The 22,786-nt window shown below is 38.8% G+C and overlaps 1 protein-coding gene across 2 annotated transcripts; it reads right to left on the reverse strand.

Moving 5' to 3' along the window:
- Nucleotides 1–638: 638 nt before the first annotated feature.
- Nucleotides 639–22,252, reverse strand: LOC115623082 (transcription factor mef2A). Of its 2 annotated transcripts, none has more exons than XM_030517284.1 (3): nucleotides 22,240–22,252; nucleotides 9,641–9,712; nucleotides 639–1,593 (listed from the first exon to the last, which is right to left on the reverse strand). In XM_030517284.1, exon 3 carries the CDS (start codon nucleotides 1,564–1,566, stop codon nucleotides 646–648), a length of 921 nt encoding a protein of 306 aa, XP_030373144.1. In that variant the 5' UTR covers nucleotides 1,567–1,593; nucleotides 9,641–9,712; nucleotides 22,240–22,252; the 3' UTR covers nucleotides 639–645. The 2 variants fall into 2 exon arrangements, with proteins under 2 accessions (XP_030373144.1, XP_030373142.1); XM_030517282.1 differs by lacking the exon at nucleotides 22,240–22,252 and adding an exon at nucleotides 11,745–13,532.
- Between the last annotated feature and the right edge of the window lie 534 nt (nucleotides 22,253–22,786).

Genomic DNA, 22,786 nt, shown 5'->3' on the forward strand with positions numbered 1-22,786 from the left:
ACAAAAACTCGAAATGAAAATAAAGAAATGAAAAAAGTATGGCATGCGTATGGATTTCTATTTAATACGCATGCCAAAAAATACAAAATAATAATAATAATAATAATAAACGTAATACATTAAAAACTTAATTCATTTGATAATTAATGGTATGTTATTTTTTCGCTTTCATTATTTTAATTTAACATTTCGCTTCTCGCTTTGTTATTGTTTTCTGCCCGTGGATTGACTGATTAATACAATTGACTTACTGATTGACTCACTGAAGCACTGCTATCAGTGATAAATCAGTTGATAAATTGACTCTTTTATATACATAGTACATACCTACATATACATATGTGTGCAGTGTATGTACTTGTATGTTTATATATGTTAGTATGTATGTATGTATGTATATTGTATTTAAAGTACTTATATGGTCTTTGTCCCTGAATGAAATGCGTTAGCGTCCGCCTTAGAATTGTGTTTAGCTTGTTGTTGTTGTTGTTGTTTTTCTTGTTGCTTTGCTGACTAGTGCGGTGAATAATCCCCTCTTCCTCATCTTATTTGTCATCTCCTCCTCTCTTTAATATATGATTTATTTAACTACAGGCCGCCCCTCCCCATCCCTAACTAACCCCCGAAAACCCCCCAATTTTGTTTTTAATGCATCTTATATAGTTGCGGTGGCTCCTTGGATGCCGGCATACCTTGGTCGTATTTGCCGAGCTCTGCCTCATATAGCAAATTGTTGATCAAGTGCTTGACGACAATCTTCGACTTGGACGTTTTCAGTTTGCGTATAGTTATGGCCACATATTCACCAAAGACCCCATACTCATCCACATGATGGCTGCCACCATTCGCATTCGAACCGATGGACTTATTGGCAATGCTCGACGAGCTGATGGCCAGTGTTGAGTTTCCGCTGCTGCTGCCCGATCCCGTGGATAAGGACGAATGATTGATGTTGTTGTTGTTGCTGCTGCTGCTATTGTTGTTGTTATTATTATTATTATTATTGATGTGGTGGCTATTGTTGTTGTTGTTGTTGCTGCTGCTGCTGTTGCTGTGGGCAGCAGCCGGCGAGAGATCTCGATCACGATCACGTTTTTGTGGCATGTTGGAATGTTGTTGTTGTTGGTGTTGTTGGTGTTGCTGGTGGTGGTGGTTTAGGTGGAGGTGGTGTGATTGCTGGGCGTGATTCTGGCCATTGCTGTGGCTGTGGCTATTGTGGTTAAAATGCTGCTGCAAAGCATGTAATGCGAGTTGATTGTGGTTCATCTGTTGCTGTGTCTGCTGGTGTTGTTGTTGCTGCTGCTGGTGCTGTTGTTGTTGTTGTAGCTGGGACTGTTTTATCGGCGTTAGTGTCAGTGCCCCAACTACACACTCCCCGACAATGCCACCGATGCCGCCGACACCAACACCGACACCACAACCACCACCACCGCTGCCCCCATCGCCCCCCTCATCGCTGCTGCCATTCTCATCCAGTTGCGCTTTGCGCTTTCGATGATTATAGGTCAGATCGGTTGGCTTATAGTAATTTATGGGCGATGGCGTGCTGCTGGGGCGCTCGAGCATGCTCAGCTCGACTGTGTCGTGCTCGATCTACAAAATTAAGAATCGATACGGCGAAGCAAAGGCGATTGGGGAATAGAAAAAGTTGATTGCATACACAAGTTAGTTAGAGTTTTAATTTTTAATTTAAATAAATGCTTCGAGCAATATGTGGAAGAAGAGGAATATTCTACTAACAAACGAAATTAGAATATGTATTCCTATACTAAATGTGTTAGGAAAAACAATTCCCTAATGTGCCCAACAAATGTGGTAGTTAGTAATCGAGAAAAGTATGTGGATAAAATGTGGATATCTTGTAAAAGTTTTTATATTTTTCTGAAAGTAGAAAAATACTGGAGACTAACATTTTTGCAGATGGAATGAATCATTTATGACTATCAAATAATGCTACTTTTCATACAAATTTTTAGAATTTAGCAACTAAGAATGATGTCACGACAAAATCCCTAGTGAATATACAAGCTACTATGCTTTGGCAGCAACAGAATCCAGATAGTGATAGAAGTTCTGGGGCATGTCTCCCACAATGATTTCTGCCGCAAAAAGATTTAGAAACCGTGCAGCAGTTCTTATTTTTCTCTTTCTGGACCAACCATTCTACAAAATACTGTAATGTCTGGCTAAATTGCTCTTTCTCCGGCAAATGTATGTAGAAATGAAATTATGTCTCTGTTTTAAATTTAAATCTTATAATTATTATTTGACGCCATATTATCATCAGTAAAAGTTGCTTTTTATCCTTATTTGCAAATTTTTTGTTAATTATGAGATCTGTTACAACTTGTAACACTGAGATGTTTTATTTAATCCCCACTTCGCACTGCAAACTCTTTTCGATAGAGAATGTTTAAAGATCTATCATAGAAACTTCTATCAGGTTTTTAAAATAAATATCAAAATATGTAAAATATGCGTACTATTTATAACGTTTTTCAATTACAATAGACCAGCACAAAATTGAGAAAAATTCTTTCAAACAACATCATAAGGACAATCTCTGAATAAGTCTTGATTATCAGTGTTTAAATATGGAGAAAATTATTTTAAATCTATGCGAGTTGTTAACATTTCCTTTGCATGTTGGCTTTGAATGTTAAATTCCCAACAAGTCATAAATTGATGGCAGTTTTTGAATTTGGCGCGTGCCAGGTTTTAAAGGCCAACAAGCAATGGCGAAATTTATAGTTTATGACATCATTTCGAAGTGCCATTAGTCTTTAAAATAGTTCACATCATGTTATTTATTTTCAGTATATAGTACTTAAACTGAATAAAATATGAGTCGCTGAAGCACTCACTATTTTCCTACACTTTCCACTTTCAGTTTTTCTAAATATTTGTAAACTGCTAAAGATCCCTCTTTATAAACAAATTATGTAAATACTTAGTATTAGTCAGTGGTCTTATCGCCTGTCAAATGCAAATCACATATGAATCACGTCTATTCGCATTCTTTTGTTTAAAAATATAGGCATACGAAATATTTTCTGAATATTTCAATTTTGAATATGCATGCTAATTTCTTGGGCCGATTTTAGAGAGGTGACCTTTAGAAGGGTATTGACAGCACAGGTGTGATATTATTAGATACAAACAATTTTTACAAGTAAAAACCAGATGGCTGTATAATACAAATATTTGAGCAGAAAAAGCTAAGCATTTTGGCAATATGGCAGAAACTGAAGTTTTTTCTTTATTATACAAATTAATTATGAAAATACATATAATATTAATTAAGAATTGTATTTTCAAGTCAATTTCTGTGGTGAAAACAGGAAAGCCCCCAAGGAAAAAATGTGGGAAAAAAATAAAGTTGCGTTTAAGGCATTCAGCAAAAAAAAAAAAAAAAATAAGACCTAGAAACGTTACCTTTGCACATAAATAACAATTTGTATAACTAAGTATTTGGGAAACCTGAACTTATGCTACCAAAATTGCAATTGAAGTTCCAAATATGTGACATTCTTGTATTTGTGAAAAAATATTATCTGAAGGAACTTTCAGGCATTTATGAGAAAAACAATGAGAGTCGAATTTTGAAAGAAAATAAAAACAAGGTTCTTTAAAACTGTATACTTAGTGGACTATAAATATAATAATAACCAATAATTGGAAAAACCCGTAAATCAAAGCCAAAGCAATTGTATGATAACCAGCCAGTTCTGATTCAAACCGAATGAATAATAAATACATATTTTAAAAGGGAACACTTTAGATTGGCAAATTATTTGCATACAAATTTCTTGAATTTCATAAAAAATATACTAGTATAACAAAATTTGTCGAGAAATACTTTTAAATGCCGACGAATTATTTAAAGCTCATAAATTGATCGCCACTCAATTAATATTTGCTCGAAATTTGTTATTTCCTTTCGCTGTTTCAAATGTAAGTTATGTATTTGTTTACATATAAACATTGCTAACATATCTATGTACATACATACAAGTATGTATGTATGCATATGTATATCTATATGTAGAATGTACATAATGCTCTTTTAATCGAGCAAATATGTATAACATCTGGAGCGGCAATTTATCATACATTGCGCAAATAAACTAATACATAAATATGTATGTATGTATGTACATACAAGTATGTATGTATGTACATATGTATGTGTAGAAGAATAACACTAAATAAAGAAATGTAAATCATTAAATGATGTTGTGTGTAAAACAAATACAAAGAGAATGTGTCATGTGATCGGCTTGCAGGCTATAATAAGAGCAGGGTTTAAGAGCAAATATTGCCTTAGCCGAGCAAAGCGCATTGTTGTTGTCTAGGCAGTTGAGAAAAGGAAATGTCAAAGAACAAAAAGGAAGAGTAGAACGAGTAAGACAACGAGCCTCGAGAGAGCAGTGATGCAAGTCAGTCTGCTTCAAGAAGTCAAAGGCAACACTACCAGTGCGAATTGCTGTGCTCACGTAAAGAAAATGGCCGAACAGCGCGTCACGCCGCGCGAATTATCCAACCCTTCTCCGACATCAGAAGTGGGATCGGCCTCGCCCCAAAGACATTCTGACAATGATTGGCGAACTCTGTTTGAGTCACAGAATCGTAATTTTATGGAATTGATAAAAGTTATGCAAGTGCCATATGCAGAGTCTCATAAAGAAAAAATAATTGTGTTGCCAAAGTTCGACCCTGACGACACGAGCGCGGACGCGTCTGCATGGTGTAAAACAGCAGACATGATAATGTCCGAAAATCCCTTAGAAGGTAGTGCATTGGTCATCGCACTTAGCAGCTCCCTAAATGGAGGCGCATCGCAGTGGTTGTCCCAGATTTGCTATGCTGGAATAACCTGGCTTGAATTTAAGGAATTGTTTCTGCAGCGATACGAGGGTATAGAGACGCCAGCCGCCATTTTCTTAAACATTCTTAACGGCCGACCGAACGCAAACGAGTGTCTATCGGTGTATGCAAGCAGATTGGTGACGTCACTAATGACGAAATGGAAGCAAATGAGCGCAGAAGAAATAGCAGTCTCGTTCGTGCTGGCACATACCTCGCAAATTGATACGAGGCTGCAGCGTATGGCGTTTACAACGAACATCAAAACACGAAGCGAGCTCCAGCAGCAGTTGAAAGCATACGCTTTTGGTAAACGCAACGTGCAAATCACTTCGGAACACACATCTGGCCCCGAGAAGAAAAGGTACAAGTCGTCTTCTATTATGAAATGCCATTATTGTGAAAAACCTGGACACAAAATGGCAGAATGCCGCAAGAGGAAAATGGACGAGAGAAATGCACCGAGAACAAACCAGATGCAAAGCAATTCAGCAACAGCGAGAGAGCGAGGCGCAGTGACGTGTTTTAAATGTGGCAAGACTGGCCACATTTCAACGATGTGCACACGGGGACTAGAAGCAGCGAGCAAAAGCAACATACAAGAGAAGCGAGTAGATGTCTGCACAGTAATGGAACCAACGGGACTATTGTTGCAATTTGGTGAGCTCATTCCATTCTTCTTTGACTCGGGCGCCGAGTGCTCTTTGATAAAAGAGAAAATGGCAAATAAATTTGCTGGAAAGAGAATTTTCAGTACAGTTATGCTGAAAGGCATTGGTGAAAATTCCGTGTATAGTAATTTACAAATTCATACGACTGTTCAAATATGTGAGCATACTCTGGAAATATTATTTCATGTAGTATTGGATAAGTTTTTAAAGCACAATGTAATGGTTGGTCGTGAAATTTTGAGCCTTGGCTTCGGCGTTGCCATGGACGCTGAAAAGTTCAGTATTTATAAAACAAAGGCTGTCAACATTGTTTCAGATACAACAAATAGGTGCTATCTAGAACATTTAAATAATGATGAAGAATTAAGTGATGAAGACAGAAATAAATTGATAGAAATATGGCAACATTATGCTGAAAGATTTATAAGTGGCATACCAAAGAGTCGTGTAACAACAGGTGAACTAGAAATTCGTTTGATAGATCCAAACAAAATCGTGCAAAGGCGTCCATATAGACTTAGCGCAGATGAGAGAGAAATAGTGAGGAAACAAATAAAAGAGCTGTTAAAAGCTAATGTAATACGTCCGAGCTGTTCTCCGTTTGCCAGTCCGATGCTGCTAGTTAAAAAGAAAGATGGCAGTGACCGCCTATGCATTGATTATCGAGAGTTAAATGCCAATACTATAGCAGACAAATATCCACTGCCGTTGATATCGGATCAAATCAACAGACTGCGAGAAGGAAAATATTTTTCAAGTTTAGACATGGCTAGCGGATTTTACCAGGTTCCCATACATGCTGACTCAATTGAACGTACGGCATTTGTAACAGCTGAGGGTCAATACGAATTCTTATCCATGCCCTTCGGGTTAAAGAACGCCTCATCGGTATTTCAGCGAGCAATAACACGTGCCTTGGGTGAGCTGGCATACTCGTATGCCATTGTTTACATCGATGATGTTTTGATTGTAGCAGGCACTAAAGAAGAGGCATTTCATAGATTAAAGGTGGTATTGGAACTTCTGACCAACGCCGGATTTTCTTTCAATGTAAAGAAATGCACATTCCTCAAACCTAATGTTGAATATTTGGGTTATCAAGTCGAAGATGGTCAAATTAAACCTAATTCTCGGAAGATACATGCCTTGGCAGCGTTATCACAACCGCAATCAGTTACACAGCTGAGGCAATTTATAGGTTTGGCATCATACTTTCGACAATTTGTGCCACAATTTTCAGAGCAAATGAAGCCACTATATCACCTCACCTCCAAGAATGGTAGCTTCCATTGGAAGCCAGAACACGAGTGTATACGTCAAAAGATTATTACCATATTAACTAACGAGCCGGTTTTGATCATTTTTGATCCACAGTATCCCATAGAGCTGCACACTGATGCGAGCTCAGAAGGCTATGGAGCAATACTTATGCAAAAAGTAGAAGGCAAAACAAGGGTAGTCGAGTATTATAGCAAGTGCACAACCAGTACGGAATCCAAGTATCACTCGTACGAGTTGGAGACGCTAGCCGTATTTAATGCAGTTAAACATTTCCGTCATTATCTTCATGGAAAGAAATTTATAGTGTATACGGATTGTAACTCATTAAAGGCTAGTCGTTCCAAAATTGATTTAACTCCACGGGTGCATAGATGGTGGGCATATTTACAATCATTCGACTTCACAGTCGAATACAGGAAAGGGAATCGCATGTTGCATGCAGATTTTCTTTCAAGAAATCCTATCCCTGCTGAAGCAAAGACCGTCAAAAATATTACTGAGAAACGTGTAGACTTGGCTGAGCTGACTGACAATTGGCTGATTGCTGAACAACAGCGAGATCCAGATTTGTCTGTTTTAATTTCTAAATTGCACAATAATGAGCTTAATGAGGACATGGCAAGAACGTATGAAATGAGATCTGGTATACTGCATAGAAAGATTCAAAGAAATGGTAGAACGCGCTGCTTGCCAGTGGTACCAAGAGCATATAGGTGGTCCGTAATAAATCACGTACACGAAGCCATAATGCATTTAGGTTGGGAGAAAACATTAGATAAGGTATACACCTACTATTGGTTCGAGAATATGTCAAAATATGTGCGTAGGTTTGTAGAAAACTGTATAACGTGCAAGGTATCAAAGTCATCCTCGGGCAAGATTCAGGCAGAAATGCATCCGATACCCAAGGTGGAAATACCGTGGCATACAATACACATTGATATAAGTGGCAAACTAAGTGGCAAAAACGATTTGAAGGAGTATGTCATAGTACAAGTAGACGCATTTACTAAATTTGTTTACTTTTATCACACATTAAATTTGGACACGGAAAGTTGTATAAAAGCGGTCAAATCAGCAATATCCATTTTTGGCGTGCCTACGCGTATTATTGCTGATCAGGGTAGGAGCTTTGCCAGCGCCGCTTTTCGAGAATTTTGTTCATCACAAAACGTTAATTTACATTTGATAGCTACGGGAGCGAGTCGTGCGAATGGACAGGTAGAGCGCGTAATGGGCACTATGAAAAATATGCTGACAGCAGTTGAAACGAGCGAGCGTTCCTGGCAAGAAGCATTAGATGAAGTACAGTTGGCCATAAATTGCACGACAAATCGAGTAACAAAAGTTAGTCCATTGGAATTATTGATAGGCAAAGAGGCTAGACCACTAGGCTTAGTGCCAATGATAAATGAAGAAAAAGTTGATGTTGATTGTTTAAGAAAGCAGGCCAAAGAAAATATGTTAAAAAATGCTAACTATGATAAAGCTAGATTTGATCAAAATAAGGCAAAGATTGTTAAGCATAAGGTTGGAGATCATGTTTTGCTCAAAAGTGAAGAGCGGCACCAAACAAAGCTTGACCCCAAATTTAAGGGACCGTTTGTCGTGATTGAAGTGCTTGATGGTGACCGATATAAATTAAAGTCCTTGATAAGTAAGAGGACATACAAGTATGCCCATGAGTATTTGCGACCGTTACCAGATAGTCAAGTTACTGCAGAGTTGGAAGATGTGGAGGGTGGTAATGCAGAAGAAGGCATTGGCCAAAGCCCAAGCTCCCACCAGTGACGATGTAGTATTGTCATACACAAGGACCACGCCCGTACCACTAAGTTATACCGATGGCACAAGTGTAGACGGAGGGTGTCTATCATGGCGTGCGGCGCGGTTGTCGTGGTAGAGAACATGTGACTTAAAGTGATCATGTTGCAAGGGCAAGTGGAGTCCATGAGTTGTGGTATGATAGAGAGATATCCAGATGTTCGGGTTTTCGCAGAAGAGTACGAGCTACTGGTTGGCACAGCCGCAAATGTGTGTGAATGCCTGCAAAACCGTCATTTGAAGACACATCTTGCAAAGAAGTGTTAAATAAACGAAGTAACGATAAACTTATGGTAAATTGAAGCGCAATACTTGAATTGATTGACTATATATAGTATAATAAAAAAAAAAAAAAAAAAAAAAAAATATTGAGCAAGGCATGAAGCCGACGTTTGAATAAGTTTTGTTCGAATAAGTTTTATTTGAATAAGTTTTGTTTTGCTAATTTCATTATGATAAGATACTACACGAGGACGTGTAAGAGCCAGGAAGGCCGTGTAGAAGAATAACACTAAATAAAGAAATGTAAATCATTAAATGATGTTGTGTGTAAAACAAATACAAAGAGAATGTGTCATGTGATCGGCTTGCAGGCTATAATAAGAGCAGGGTTTAAGAGCAAATATTGCCTTAGCCGAGCAAAGCGCATTGTTGTTGTCTAGGCAGTTGAGAAAAGGAAATGTCAAAGAACAAAAAGGAAGAGTAGAACGAGTAAGACAACGAGCCTCGAGAGAGCAGTGATGCAAGTCAGTCTGCTTCAAGAAGTCAAAGGCAACACTACCAGTGCGAATTGCTGTGCTCACGTAAAGAAAATGGCCGAACAGCGCGTCACGCCGCGCGAATTATCCAACCCTTCTCCGACATATGCATTTGTAAGTATTTATTGATAATGAAGCTAAAGCTCTATTATTGACATGCAGTGCATGAAATTGTGGAGCGATATCTGTCATTAACCCAGTATCAATTAAAATATCATTATCGATTTGCGTGGTACTTACAATTTCTGTTTTCACATCTTCGGCACTGATATTGCAATAATTCTCACCATCCAATTCGGAAGAGGAACGTGTCTGCAAAAGAGCGAACAAAAACAAATCGTTAAAAATTAGCAGGCGGCGGTAGCAACAATAGCAGCAGACAGACAAACATACAAAGCAACAACAATAACCAATAACCACGGCTACAATAATTAAATGGCAATGGCAATTTGGAGAATTTGTCAGACAAATAATAAAAATAAAAAAAACTGTAGTAATAAGCGAAGCGCACATCACAAAAAAGAGCAAATTAGAATAATAATAAAAATAAATAAATAAATAAATGTGAGTCGCAGACTCACAGCAAGCAGAACAAAAACAAAACACACAAACGTACACACACATACACACGCACAGAAACAGCTCGAGGCGATTAAATTAGTTGGCGCGGTGGGACTAACGAAGTAGTATGGTCGGCGCTGAAGTGGACCAGCGGCTGTTGGGAGAGGGGAAGGGGCGACGGTGGCGAACGGACCAACGCAGAGAGTGACCACAAAAAAGAAGAGAAAAACGAAACGAGCGAATGAATATACACAAAACAAACACAGGAAAAACAGTGGACTTGCTGTTGAAGCTGCTTCGCTAGGGTGTGGGGGCGTAACGGGCGTTAGTGGGTAGTGAGGGGAGTGGATGTATAGCGCAGGCAAGGGGCGACGCAAACGTGCGGCTGCTGACTGCTGATTTCTACGGCAGCAGCGATGGCTGATGCAACACACATGGCGGACCAACAGCAGCAGCAGCGCAAATCATAGCCAGTTGACACACACACTGCTTCACACTCATACAGCTCTGCACACACGCACACACACCAACACATTCTTATCAAGCGCATGGGGACGACGCAATAGCAACAACGACAAGGCACAGTGGGGGAAAAGCTCAATAGAGAAGCATCTAATATAGCAGTTGAAACTTTATACCGATTGCAGTAGTTGGTGACTCGATATACTCCTATGTAAATATAGTAGGTGCTATAGGCATGAATAAGTATTGTTTTTAAAAAAATGATTTAGCAATTATTGACTAAAGTTAATGTTTTAAGAATTCTGATATTTTATAAACTTCATAAAAAATTAATAAACAAAAAATTCAAAAACGTTCTTTAAAAAGTGAGATAAAATTAACCAAGTCATTCAAAAGAACATACCAAAATAGTGCAATCAATGATTAAAAATGGTTTGAGCCATACAATTTTAAAAAATCTTCTCGACGTTTAAAATAAAATTAACTAAGATCAGTCTAAAATCTGAAGCTTAGACTTCACTCAACATTTTCAAGCTTAAAGCAGATCTCTTCATTGTAAAATTGTTCGGTATTTGGTATTTAGTATAAAAGATAAAAGTTTGCAAAATTTTTATGTATTGGACCCACTGTGCGTAGATGACAAACCGCTAGAAAAAGCGCCACAGCAACGCGTGTATTGCTGCTGCCGCAAAACAAGTCAAACCACTCACACAAACACACTCACACATATGCAAAGCGCGACCGCGAGACTACAACAAACAAGTGAATAATAATAATAAAAAAAATTCGGAACTTTATAATCGCACGTTCCCGACTAATAAATACTCTGTAGAAATTCATTGATTCAAGAACGATAATTCAATGTGAAAAATAATGGAAGTGCAATAAAAGAGAAATCAAAACCTAATTCTGGCATCCGAAAGTGTGGTGAGTATAGCTTTTATACGTTTAAAGATAAAACCGATCATACAGACCGACAAATATAAACAAGGCTCTAATGTGCCTACCTGTAGTTTTAATTTGAAAACACTTTATGGAGGTACATTGGTAATTGCAATTCTCATCTACTATAATCTTGAAGTTCATTGCGTTTTAAAGAACTTGCATATGGTGTGTTGGGAATTTAGTTTTTATACGTTTTAAGATAAAAGCGTTCATACAGACAAACATACTGTAAATACATACATACATACATGCATATGAACTGTTAAGGGCTCCACAACGCCTCTTTTTAGGTGTTGAATATCGACAAAACAATGTTATAAAAGAGTATAAAATAAATATTCACAATACGTGAAAACAATAAATAGTCAACGCTTACCACAGCAGCTGAGGCGGTCACAGTGGCGCCGCTGGCGCTGCCGCTGCCCGCGCAACCATTTGACGTCGCTGCCTCGGGCTCAGCATCCATGTGATTGGCGGAGGCAGCTGCTGCTGCAGCCGCCACAGCAGCAACTGCTGCGGCAACCCTGGCAGCAAACTCCTCATGTTGCTGATCCACAGTTGGTGTTGGTGGAGGATGCGCATGGATTTTGACCTGTTGCTTGACGTCGCCGCCACCTGTCAGCTGTTCCAGGTCCAGACTATGCATGAGCGCCAATTTCTCGGCCGTTTCCGTGGACACAGTGGGTGTTGTGGCTGGTGTTGTTGTTGCTTCTGCTGCTGCTGCTGCCGCTGCGGCGACTGCTGCTTCACTTGCAAAATCTTTGACATCATCGGCATCCAGCGAGGAACTGCCGCCATCACGTTCGCCATCCAAAATGAATCGTATGGCCTCGTAGGCAAACCACATGGGCTGATAGTGAATGCCACGACTGCGTCCATTGAGCACCTTGCCGTGTTCCCGATGAAACGAGGAACGCAGCGACTTGATCTTGGATCGTATGGAGCGTATTTCAGTGCCATATTTCTGGCTTAGAAGCTTGAGGGCCTCGTATTTGGTTTGCTTGATGTGGTAGCCCTTGGTGTTGGGATCCCAGAGTACTCGCTGCCGTCTATAGTCCTCTATGAAGCTTAAAATGGTAGCGCGTGACCATTCGATTCGATCGGCGGGCGAGGGGGTTGGAGATGGCGGCTGTGCAGCAGCAGCAGCGGCGGCGACGGCAGCGGCGTCAGTTATGAGCGCAATGGCATTGGAGTTGGATTCAAGTTTATATTGCGCGGCAGCGACGGACATGGTGAAAGTTTTTTTGTGGGTGGGTGGATGGTGTTGCCACTACGTTTGCCACAGATTCGTTGCAGATTGCGCCTGCTGCACGGACAATCGATTGTATAGAGACAGAGAGAGAGAGAGAGAAACAGAGATAGATAGAGCGAGCGCGCGCGCGCGCCTCTTGTGGTGCAGGAGAGGCTATAGCGATGTTGGCGATCGTTGGTGATGGTGAAGCAGGTGGTGGTGGCGGTGGTGGAGGAGGTGTTGGTAGCACGCAAAAAGGCGAACGCAACGGCAACGCAACGCGACGTAAAAAAAAGCGTCCACAACACGTTGCTTTTGACTTTCGACTGAGGCGGCGGCGACGGCGCGGTTTTTGTGTGTGTGGCAGAGGAAGCGTAGTAGCAGCAGCGCGCAGCGGCAAGTGCGGCGGCAGCTGAGCTGCACTTTTTAGTACGCGAGAGAGCACGAGCTTGCGAGCAAACGTCGCCGCTGTTGTTGTAGTTGCTGCTGCTGCTGCTGCTGTTGCTGCTTCGGTCGACGTCGTCCAAAATCAACGTAAAGGTGTGCGCCGCTCGCTATAAATGTGCTTCTGCGTATGTGTGTGTGAGTGTGGTTGCAGCGACACGCGGGGGATTTTTCGCGCTCTGCTCGCTCAGACCTGTTGTTGCTCGCTTGATAATACACCGCCTTGTTGTTGTTGCTGCTACTGCTGCTGTTGCTGTGGTTGGCTTTTTCTATTTGTTGCTGCTATCAGCTGTTTATTGCATGTTGTTGTTGCCGCAATACGTGCGACGTTGTTGCTTGTTGCCACTGTATGTTGGATGTTGTCGTCGGCCTGGCCTGGTCTGGCGGCCACTTTGCGTGCCGTTACGATCCGCACACACACATATGTACATGCATATATACATAGACACATACATGCATACATATGTAGATGTACACACGTTTGCCGTTCGTTTGCTCGTTCGTTTTGTCGTCGTAGCTGTTGTTGTTGGTATTGTTGCTGGTTGCCGTTGACTGTGGTGGTTGTGGTGTTGTTATTATTTTTGTTGTTGTTGCTGTTGTTGCTGCTGCTGCTGCTGTTGTTGTCGTCGATCGTCGTCGTCGTCGTCGTCTCCGCCGTCGTCGTCGTTCACTGTTGAAATCACGATTTGTACTAATTTCACATATTTAAACTGTGTGTGGCATGCGCGCTGCTCCAAACGGCCAGTTGTTGTTGTTGCTGCTGCTACTGCCTGCTTGCCAGCCTGCCTGCTGACTGTTGTTGGCCGTAAGTTCGTCACTTGCTTTTGCGCTCACTCGCTGCTTGCGACACCCGCGCGCCAGCCCCCCGCCCTGCCCCACGCCACACACCTTTGCCACCGTCATTCGCTCACTCACTCGCAGGTTTTTATTCTGTTTGTTTGTCAGCTTTTGCTCGTGTCGTGATCGTAGCAGTTTTTGTTGCTGTTGCTACCGTCCACACCACGGCAACACGTTGCACAGTGGGCCGATGACGTTACCCTAATACGCTCTGCGCATGCTGCGAACTTTGCCAACAAAATGTAAAACCTTGTGTGTGTAATTTTGTATGTGTGTATGTAACCGCTTTCGTGTAGCAAGTAGCGAGCAAGCACTGGATATATTACACACCTTTGTATGTATACACAACTATATAGATGCCCACTTTTTCAATTTCTTACACGCCACAGATTGTGGGTAGTGTGTGCATACATACATATGTATGTATATATTTTCTTATATAAGTATGCTATACATATTAGGAATGAACATTTGTAGATATTCATGTACTTGTATAGGTAGTTTGCCGAACATACTTAAGTTGCATGATCACGCACAGTTGGGCAGCGTTACGATGAAAAGAAACATTCAATAATCGATATTGATTTAAAATGAAATAAGTTATAGTCGTTTATGAGATTGATACAATTTCCGTCATTTCAAATTATGCGCCAGTGTTGTGCAGTCTTAGCTTTTATTTCATGGTGCGGGACTCTTATATTTTATTTTCCAAAACGTTGGTTTAAAGCATAATCTATTAGGAATTAAATTTAATTGTTTCAAAGATAAGAATATGTACTTTAAAGTCTTTGGAAAAATTAATGAAATCGTTTAAAAAACATAATGTTCAAATGTACCAACACTGCGTATGAGTAATAATTGTTTGGAAGGACGATTTGAATTCAAAATTTTGGTATCTTTTTTATATTTATATGCGTATTATTAATAAAATATAGATGTTTGAAGCCGATCATTATAACAAAACTTTTTTATCAAAAAAAGGTTTAGATGTTTACACGTTACAACACTGCGTATAAGTAACAAACATTTAAAGACGCTTTTCTTAAATATTATAAATCGGAATATAATTTTGTCATTTATAATAATATATATAAAATCTAAATTTTTAGAATATATTTTATAAATTTAATAACAAACATGTGGAGCAGCTTAAGTTGGGTGTGCCGAATTTAAAATACTCTATACTTATGTGTAAAATAATTTAAAAAAATTACGAAAATTTAAAAAATAGTAAAAGTATTTAAAGGGTGCACACTTACGTAGTAATTTTGTCTATGCGAGTGTATGCGTGTATAATTACGCATATGCGTGTTAAATTAGGGAAAGAAATCAAAGTATTTTTCAAAGTAAGCAAAGTTTGATACTTTTGTAATTTTTCAGGTTTCTGTTGAGGAGGGTATTGTTATACATATATAGGTTTGTTATACATACGACTTAAACACAATAAGATGTTTAAGCATAATTCTGTACAATCCCTATGGAGTTCTTATTTATTTACTCTATTATTTTAACTTAAATTTTTATTTCGTACCACTGTGCAAGCGGCAAGTACAGCTATAATTGTTGTTGCTGCTGATTTGAGAAGTTGTTATCGTTGCTGCTATTGTGACTTAAGTTGAACAAAACGAAATAAAAAACAATAAGCCCAAAACACAGTAACAAATTTCGCGAATCAGCTGAAAAAGCCAACGACAAATACATAAATAAAATTGCATTTTGCGGCATATTTGGTTGTTGTTGTTTTTCTTTAATCAAGTGGCTCTCGGTTTTCGGCTCTCTGCTGCGGTGGGATACGCACGTAGGCACTGCCTAGTAGGCAGCAGCAGAGTAGGAAAGGGGATGTCTTTGTTGTTGCATTTTGTGTTGACTCGATACATCGGCAAAGTTTTAGCGCTCTCTTGCTCTCTCTCCCACACAATTGCTGAGCTCTGTGCGAGTCCTCAACACGTGCTCCACTTTGGCAAGCACCTTTAAATTTCGTTAAATTTCGCTGTCGCACACCAAAACTCCCAGACACAAATACCAACTAATGTACATATGTACATACATACATATGTATGTATGTATACTTATATGCACATGTGAACGGCAAACTGCTTATCAAAGCTGCATTTTGATAATTGCCTTGCACTTTTTCATTCTCTCCCTCTCTCTCAACGTCTGTCACTCTCTCTGCCTGTCTGTCTACGTGCGTCGCCTGCGCTGCCTGTCACAGCTGTTTTACATTGCGGAAGCTTTCGTGTCGGCTTCAGCTTCTTACCTTAACAGCTCATTATCAAGCGCTGCTACGTCGACGTCGACTGTGCCGCACCTACGATAACGGCATCAAGGTTTATGGCGAACTGGTTGGGTTTGTCCGCCCCATCTGGCCACCCTACCTGTCAGGTGAAAGCATCGCAGCCACCAAAATGCTGTTGATTTTGCGGGTAGAGTCCCTCTGCTAAAATTGAATTTGAAATTGGCTCTGACTGCGCCGTCGTCGTCGTCGCGGCTGCCGTTTTTCGCTGTCAACGTCTTGGCGCAAAAGCTTTACATTCAATTTTCGTTTCAAGTTGACAAATTGACGTTCAAAGTTGTTTGCGCAGCATTTCAGTTACAGTTTCAGTTTTGTTGCCTGTTTTTGTTTCGCTCTTTACACACCTCTTCGCCACACCTGCTCCTCGCCCCCGCTTATCTATAAAACACTCCTGCTGCTGTAGATGTCAGTTCTGGTTCCTTATTATTTTATGATTTTCCACAGTCTCGTCAATTTGCTACCTTAAAATGCGTACGAGTCTGTGTGTGTGTGAGTGTGCGAGTGTTTATGTGCATGCTGGCAATGTGCAGTGGAGTTACACTACCTGATAAAAGTTTGTGCAAAAAGTACGAACAAAAAGCAAAACTCTAAAGCTTATTACCCAGAAACAAAGTAATATTAAATTCTGAAACAAATTGAAACAGTGCTAAGGCTTACTGCGGTTGCCCACATGTCGTATGTGTAATATTTTGAAGAACTGATCGGCTTGCGGTTCTTTAATTTTAAGTATTATTTGTTCCAACAATCAAAGATGACGATGTGAAAGAAAAGCATTTTCAAAGAAAAGCTAACAAGCTGGTAAGTTGTAAAAATAAGCTTTAAAAACTACAATAGAATTTAATAAAGAATCCGCCTCGATGGAGGAATTTTATTTTCACTGATTAATTTAAATTGATTATTTAATTGCTTCTTTTTACTAAAACCAAGATATTACAAGAGAAATATTACATTTCTAAATGGGTGGAGTGGGATGCTAAATTCAAGGGCTTATTCATTTTCTTTTTATGGCAGGCATTATTAATATGTACAATCTTATATTAAGCCTTAAAATTTTTTTCCTACTGACAGTTTATAACAACCTAATTACATAAAGTATACCGCGTTTAAAAAAAATTTAGTTTCGTGGGATGGTTTTTTCTTTCTTTTTAAATTCATAAGCATTATTTTATAATTTTATCTAATAACAATTTAAAAAAAATAAAGTAGACACAATTTTTCATGTGTTCTGAAGGAAGAACATTGTTATGTTGATTTAAGAAAAAATAGTTACATCATAGCAAATTACTTAGTTTTTTAAAATATATAAATATTACATCATTTCAACTTTGTTTGCTTCAATTTACAATTAGATGACCATACTTTTTTCAATTACTGTGGCATATAATAAGCATTGTTGTTGTTATTATTGCTGCTGCTGCTGATACTTGTGTTGCCATTGCCAACTAAATTGCATTGAGCTGTCACATTAGAAGCAACAGCAACTCGATATGTACCTCTCGGCTCTCGTCCCTTCAGTGCTTTAGTGCTTCTCTCTCTCTCTCTCTCACACACTCTCCATGTCTACATTGCCTGCTCAGCACTTTGCTCGCGCAGTCAAACACTTTTTATCAATCAACTTTGGCAGAGGTGGTGCTGGTGCTGCTGTTACTTTTGTTGATATTTTATACCCTAAAAAGTTTAAGGGCATATTGGTTTTGGAGCGTAAGTTTGTAATATAAGTAAGGATTGTAAATAGGTACAAACATTTTTTTTAATATAAGTAGCCATAATCCAAATAGTTTAAATGATACGATTTGAAAATATTTATTGAATACATATGTATGTACATAGTCATATACATATAGTATTTATTGAATTTTGCATGAATGATGAAATGCTAAATAAGTACAAAGAGCTGCTTGATAAATATTAAATATTTCAGAAGCAAAATATTTCAGAATGGCAGCCTGTGACCATAGAGAAAAAAGTTTTGTTTTGCAAAGGCATAGGGGAAGGGTATATCGCTTCGGCGCCGACGAAGATAGCTTCTTAGCTCGTTATTGTTGTTGGTATTGGTGCCGTTTGTCGTTGCGTGCACTTTAGTTGAAATTGCTGTTGACGTTGCCTGGAATACTCTCCTATATATTTTTATTCAATTTTAGCGTCACGTCGCCATCGTTCATCGGTTTGCCATTGCTGTTGTCATTTGGTTGACTTTGTTGCTTGATGTTGGAATTCAACTGCTCGAGTGTTTAGTCTGTCGGATTAGCCACGCAGCTGTCTTGGCATTTAAAATGCACTTCCCTATGGTCGCTTTTCCACTTGAGTAAATGAAGTGGGCAGCACGAACGAAGCTCTATCCCAACGGACTGCTGAATCGGACTGACTGACTAACTGACTGACTGACTGACAGACTTACTGACTGAATGAACGATTGAGCGAATGAGTGCGAGTGTTTATTTATTTACTTAAATATTTAGTTTCCCAACTGATGCGTATCTGAAAAGCGGCTGCTGTCGAGGTGCTAACGGGAAGTTAAACCGTTGAGTGCGCTAAAAGGAAGTGCATTTGAATGCACATCTGATAAACATAATGCACATCGACACACTTATGCAATATATAGTATGTACATACACACACATAGCTTTACTCATGTACATACATATGTATTATAAAATGTATGTACTCGTTTATGCCTCGATGATCAAATTATAGATTGCACTTTTATGTCAGCTTTGGTTAGCCAATGCCAATGAAAATATTATGCGACTTTCCCACCTTGAGAATATACATACATACATATGTAGATATGGATGTATAAACACACTTGTATACATAGTTACTATATGTTCATAGGTACATACATGCATTAATATGTATGTATGTATGTAGATCGGCGACGGTGGACAGTTTTTCGTTTTGCAGCTGAATTATTTCGTGAGTTTCAAATACTAGTACACACATTTCCAATCAAACTTTTTTAGTCTTGGCACTTTTGAAAAATAAACGTGGCTTTGATTGACATTCGTAAATGGAACAAGCGAGTATATTTATTTTCCACTTAATCGAATTCTTGGCAAGTCGCCATTTCCAATCAAATGTTGTTTTGATTTTTCCTCTATTCCAAATGAAAAGGGTTAAATATAGCCTTGGCTTGTGCGAACATTTTCAACGCCCAGAAGGTGGCATACAAAAATGAATAAATCAGCATGAACTGGCAAATCGATATACTCGTAAATAGCTATATACGAGCAAAAAACTGTCTGTCTTTCGTAGTACGAAAATAAAGAAAATGATGAGAGCTACAACGGCTTGGTGTATGTTATTATGTTATTTCTTTCTTTCTATGAAGCAGCCACCCCAGATCCTCCAACTTAGAAATACCATCTTCGGTTACGATAAGGTAATAATCCAAAAATGTTGTTGGTTCTACAATAGTATAAATGACTTGTGCTCCTATGGGAACTATAGAAAATAATAATATATCATTTGATAAGACAAGTCTATTTATCAAGTGTTGTGTCCTTAGCTATCATGGTTCAAAAGTTCTTGGTCGACATGCTGATCAAATATATACATATATGTATATACCTATATACCTACCAGTTACCTAACTGGGGCTTCGATTTTCTAGTATCTTTGCAAAATTCAGACGAAATGTAGCCAAATATTGCTATTGAAAATTTCCACTCCTTTTTTCTTTCTTTATTACAGTTTTTCAAGAACGTTATTGAAAGTATAGAAATTTTAAATTATGGACCTATTTAAATATGTTTTGTGATATCTAAGCACGCCAGAAAATATATTTTATTTCCTCTTTTGCTTTTATGTTGAATTTTAATCAAAATGTTATACAATGATTAGTCATGATTCAAATATAAGATTGTTGAGAATATCATATAGAAAATGGGATTAATCCAGTTGAATCAGAGGAGTAAATTTTTGGCTCAGTGCAGTGGATGCGTCTCTTTACTCTAATTTAAAATACAAAAAGCTTCAGTTATCAAAGGTCCCCTTTCAGAAGGAATTATATGCTGAACAAACGAGTTGTTTATTTGATCTTTCTAAAATGTTTTGTCTTCATCCACATCGGGTTTATTCATGTTGCTTTGATTTTTGGCGTACGGATTAAAAATTTGGCACTCTGCTTAGCCTTTAAGCCTGTTGGAGTGGCAAGTTCCTCAATGGGATGGGCTGGGATGGCGTGGTAGAGATATACAAAAACATGCCAATTAAGATATTTTGCGTGAGACAGCAGAGAGAGAGAGAGAGAGAGAGAGAGAGAGAGAGAGAGAGAGGATGAGAGCATCCTATACTTATGGGATAAACAATTCGTTCCTGCATATAATTATAGCCGACTGTAGAGGCTCATTCATCACGCTGCCAACGGGACGTTAACATTCGAAAGGCATATCGAAAAGATTGTTGGCACTTGAGTTGAGGGCGGGACACACACAAATACATCACCACATAAATAACCATGTTGGGTTTCGGCCGCAGAAGTGGGAAGTTTGGAAGTGTGCCGCTATTAAAAGTAACTACTTAGCAAACACCGTGCTGATTCTTCTATCGCCGTCACTACCCCCACTACCCACTACGTACTACCCACTACCCACTACTACTCGTACACACTCACCCCCAATTGGTCGGATGCGTGCTAAAGTTTTTTGGGCCAAGTGCCATTTGGTTAAACATTCTGACACATGATAAATGAGTCATAGATACACCCCACCATTAGAGATACTCGTAGCATATGAGTTTTGGCAATTAAATCGGACCGTGTTGAGTGGACGAACGCCTCAGGCGTACTGTTAACCCATAAATATCGGCCATAAACTATGCGGACCAAGAACAAGAACCAGAACAAGAAACATGTAAATTTTCTGCCTCACCATCCGTGAAGGTCTCTATCGAGTCCGAGTCAAAGGAATGGCGAAATTCCACCCAACAACAATACCATCACCAGTTTGAGGAGCCGAAGCCAAGCATGGAGGCACACGATGCTGGGAAAGGAATGAAATGGGGCAATGGCGAGAACTCATTAAATAGAAAGCATTTATTGCGTATCTAGATACAGGTAGTTAGATACAATCCCTCGCGCCGGTAATAGAATGTCATGAGCAGCTGACGTATAACGGGGTGGCAGTGGCAGTGGGGGAGGAGGCTGTGGGTGTGAGCATAAGATTGAATGAATGAGTGAGTGAATGTATGAATGGGAAACTGAATGTGCGCGAAATGTGTAATATGTATCAGGAGTCAGCGTTTGACTAAAAGGAAGAGAATGAAGAAGAAGATGCCTGTAACAGCCGTCGACGAATGTCGACAGGAAAGTCATTTAAGTTTTAATGATACTCGTCGAGTTGCCGGAGCTAGTAAAATGTTGCACAGTGGTATCGAGGGTACAGGAAGAGGAAGTGGCTTGCGCCCCGTCAACGGCCCCTAATTGACCTTGTTTGAAGGGTGAATGTATGACGACTACGGCACGAAACATTTTTGGGTACGAGTACAAGCCAATGATGTGGCAGCTTCAAAAGTTCAGCTTCAGCTACAAATGTCGGTCAGGAAACCATTTCCTATTGAACAATATCTGCCATCAATGCTTTTCAATATTTAAAAGCTTCTGTACAGCTCATGAAATTATTCATAACGAGGCCTGACTGCTAAAGCGATATAATCTATGGGTAAGAACAGCTGTAATGAAGCCATTACATGTTGTATTCCTTTGATAGAAAACAAAGCATTGCAGCTATATTTGTCTATTACTATTTTGAAATTTAAAGAGATTCGTATCTTTATGCTTATCCTTGTGTTTTTTTTTTCTAACATACAAGTATAATCTTGTACTATAAATACTTAATAAAATGCTTTAGAAAATATTATAACATGAAAGCAATTTCAAAGGCTCGCACCTTCAAATATGTATCATTGAGTCAACAACTCAATTCATTTTTGTTACTAAATTGTCATCCTTTTATATGTCAAACCCTTATTAATTTACCAAACAATTCAGTTCTACTTTTATATTACAGGTTGCTTAGAAATATATTTTCCAATTATGCTGCAATACATATTATTTATGCTTACCCTTAAATGTATTTTCAAATATTACTGAAGAAAAGTCCGCAAAGCATCGTTTTTCCAGACTATACAATTAATACAAATATGCACATAGTTTTACAATGAAAGTTAGGCCTACTAGTGGACAATTGATTTCCTTTCTTTTAAATAGAAAACACACCTTTTTTTTAAATAAATGGAGTTATTAATAAAGGGTGCACAACATTATGGCAATACTTTTAAAAGAACATTGTTTTTTTCCGCTCTTTCCCCTTTTTAAGAAAATATTATCTTTCTTTACTTCAAGCAAGCTATTATTTTTTTTAAATATAAATTAGTTAAATAAATCAACAAATAGAAAATAGCTGTAGCTTGAAAATCAGACCTTTTGTGGCCGAACTTAATATTTTGAAGAAGTTTCAAAAGTGTTCTAAAATATGTAGATTTAATTTAAAGTCACGAATATAATTGGTATTTTATAGAAAACTGGGTTCCGGCAGTGTCTGGAAACGCAAAAGAAATTAATTCATTCTTTACCTATCTGTGTAGCATAGATAATTAGTTTGGCAAAAAA

The sequence above is a fragment of the Scaptodrosophila lebanonensis genome, unplaced genomic scaffold, assembly GCF_003285725.1.
Source record: "Scaptodrosophila lebanonensis strain 11010-0011.00,11010-0021.00 unplaced genomic scaffold, SlebRS2 tig00000043-arrow-pilon, whole genome shotgun sequence".
NCBI lineage: Eukaryota > Metazoa > Arthropoda > Insecta > Diptera > Drosophilidae > Scaptodrosophila > Scaptodrosophila lebanonensis.

Bases quoted from the DNA above. Each gene is read 5' to 3' on its own strand.
- LOC115623082 (XM_030517282.1), bottom strand. From the start codon at position 12,599: ATGTCCGTCGCTGCCGCGCAATATAAACTTGAATCCAACTCCAATGCC. The intron at 9,713-11,744 runs GTAAGCGTTGAC...GCTCTTTTGCAG, and splicing joins TGACCGCCTCAGCTGCTGTG to ACACGTTCCTCTTCCGAATT. The intron at 1,594-9,640 runs GTAAGTACCACG...TTAATTTTGTAG, and splicing joins AAGATGTGAAAACAGAAATT to ATCGAGCACGACACAGTCGA.